At 33.4% G+C, this 2113-nt stretch overlaps 1 protein-coding gene across 1 annotated transcript; it reads left to right on the top strand.

Moving 5' to 3' along the window:
• Positions 1–189: 189 nt before the first annotated feature.
• LOC116182384 (uncharacterized protein K02A2.6-like) lies at positions 190–1920 on the top strand (the record flags this gene model as incomplete). The annotated part of the gene is made up of 1 exon (XM_031502917.1): positions 190–1920. A coding segment is annotated over exon 1 (1731 nt), but the record flags the coding sequence as incomplete, so codon positions are not given.
• Positions 1921–2113: the final 193 nt, after the last annotated feature.

The raw sequence follows: 2113 nt of genomic DNA, 5'->3' as shown, positions 1-2113 counted from the left end.
TGTTGTGTTTACATTCGGAACTTATGCGATTTTATAATTTAATTAAAAAAATAGCATGTGTATATAAACAATTTAAATAATAACTTCAATATAAATAAAACTTGTCTTGTCATACAATTTCCTTAAACCGTTTAATTCCTACAAATACAATAAATTGGCGACGAGGATTGTTAGAAACGACGACCTACAATGACTACAAGCATAATTTTTCAAATTGAAATGTTTGAAAATTCTCGATTTCAATGGGAGAGATGGGTGAAACGATTGGAAGGTGCTTTTGATGTGTTTCAAATTGAAGAGAATAAGAAACTGCCATACCTACTACATTATATGGGACCTGATACATATGATCTTCTTTGCGACAAGCTTTCACCTAACAAACCTACAGACAAGACATACAATCAAGTTGTTAAACTTTTACAAGATTACTACAGTCCTGTTCCTTTGGAAATTGCAGAAAATTTTAGATTCCATCAACGCAAACAGCACGAAGGCGAAGGTATTCAGGAATTCTACACTGCTTTGCAGAAGTTAGCAATTCATTGCAATTTTGGAGATTACCAAAAGAAGGCTCTGAGAAACCAATTCGTGTTTGGCATGCGGAGTGAGAAAATACAAAATAGACTTCTTGAAACAAAGGACCTTACAATGGACAAAGCAATAGAAATTGCTGTTGGAATTGAACTTTCAGCTAGAGACACCGCACAATTACACAGAGGAGTTTCAAACAGCGGTACAATTGGAGCTGTGGGTATAAACAGACCACACATGAAATACAATTCCAAGAAAGGCAAATTCAATACATCCAATACAAGCAAGAAAACCAATAATTTTAGTGGCGTGAAATGTTATAGATGTGGAGGAAGCCATTACGCAAATTCGTGCGACAAAAGCGATTTGGTGTGTAACTTTTGTAGAATCAAAGGACATGTAGAAAAAGTATGTACAAAGAAGAAACATTTTCATAATGCAGACCAGATTGAAGAAATTGTACATATTGAGGAATCTTCCCAGTCGAAGTACAGAGAAAAATTTATGTCACGCATTAAAGTAGGTAATAAGAATATCAATTTTGAGGTGGACAGTGGAGCCGCAGTTACAATTATGGGTAAGAAACAATTTGACGAACTTTTTCATGACTTTACCATTTTTGACACAAATGTCAAATTAATTTCATACTGCAAAACTAATTTGAATGTATTAGGTTATGCTCATGTCCCAGTTATTTACAATGGTACATCTTACAATTTGAATCTTTACATAGTTTCGTGTAATCGTCAACCTTTACTTGGCAGAGAATGGATTCGCCAAATAAATTTAAATTTTTGGGAAGTACGAAACGTCCAAAACTACACTGAAGGTGCATCAGATATAATTACCAAGTTGACTACAAAGTACAGTAAGGTATTTACATCTGGTATTGGAAAAATACATAACATACAAGCACGTTTACAATTAAAAGAAAATACAACGCCTATATTTTGTAAGGCGAGATCAGTACCTTTTGCATTAATGTCAAAAGTTGAAACTGAAATTGATAATTTAGTAACACAAGGTATTTTGACTAAGGTAAATTTTTCAACATGGGCTACACCCATTGTACCGGTTGTTAAAGCCAATGGAAAGATACGCATATGCGGAGATTTCAAAGTTACATTGAATTCTTATTTACAAGTCGATGAACATCCATTACCAACAATTGATGAGCTTTTCTCATCAATGGCTGGTGGTGAAAAGTTTACAAAGATAGACTTAAGTCAAGCTTACTTACATTTAGAAGTGCATCCTGATGATAGGCATTTACTAACATTGAATACCCATAAGGGCCTATATCAATGCAACCGTTTAATGTTCGGTATTGCTTCTGCACCTGCTATTTGGCAGCGGCAGATGGAAAAACTATTAGAAGGGATTCCTGGTGTATCAGTTTTCCTGGATGATATTAAAATTACTGGACCGAATAATTTAATACATTCGGAACTTATGCGATTTTATAATTTAATTAAAAAAATAGCATGTGTATATAAACAATTTAAATAATAACTTCAATATAAATAAAACTTGTCTTGTCATACAATTTCCTTAAACCGTTTAATTCCTACAAATACAATAA

The sequence above is a fragment of the Photinus pyralis genome, unplaced genomic scaffold (genome assembly GCF_008802855.1).
Source record: "Photinus pyralis isolate 1611_PpyrPB1 unplaced genomic scaffold, Ppyr1.3 Ppyr1.4_unclustered_Scaffold5082, whole genome shotgun sequence".
Taxonomy (NCBI): Eukaryota; Metazoa; Arthropoda; class Insecta; order Coleoptera; family Lampyridae; genus Photinus; species Photinus pyralis.
Note: the sequence above shows the minus strand (reverse complement) of the source record. Positions and strands in the feature narration are given on the sequence as shown.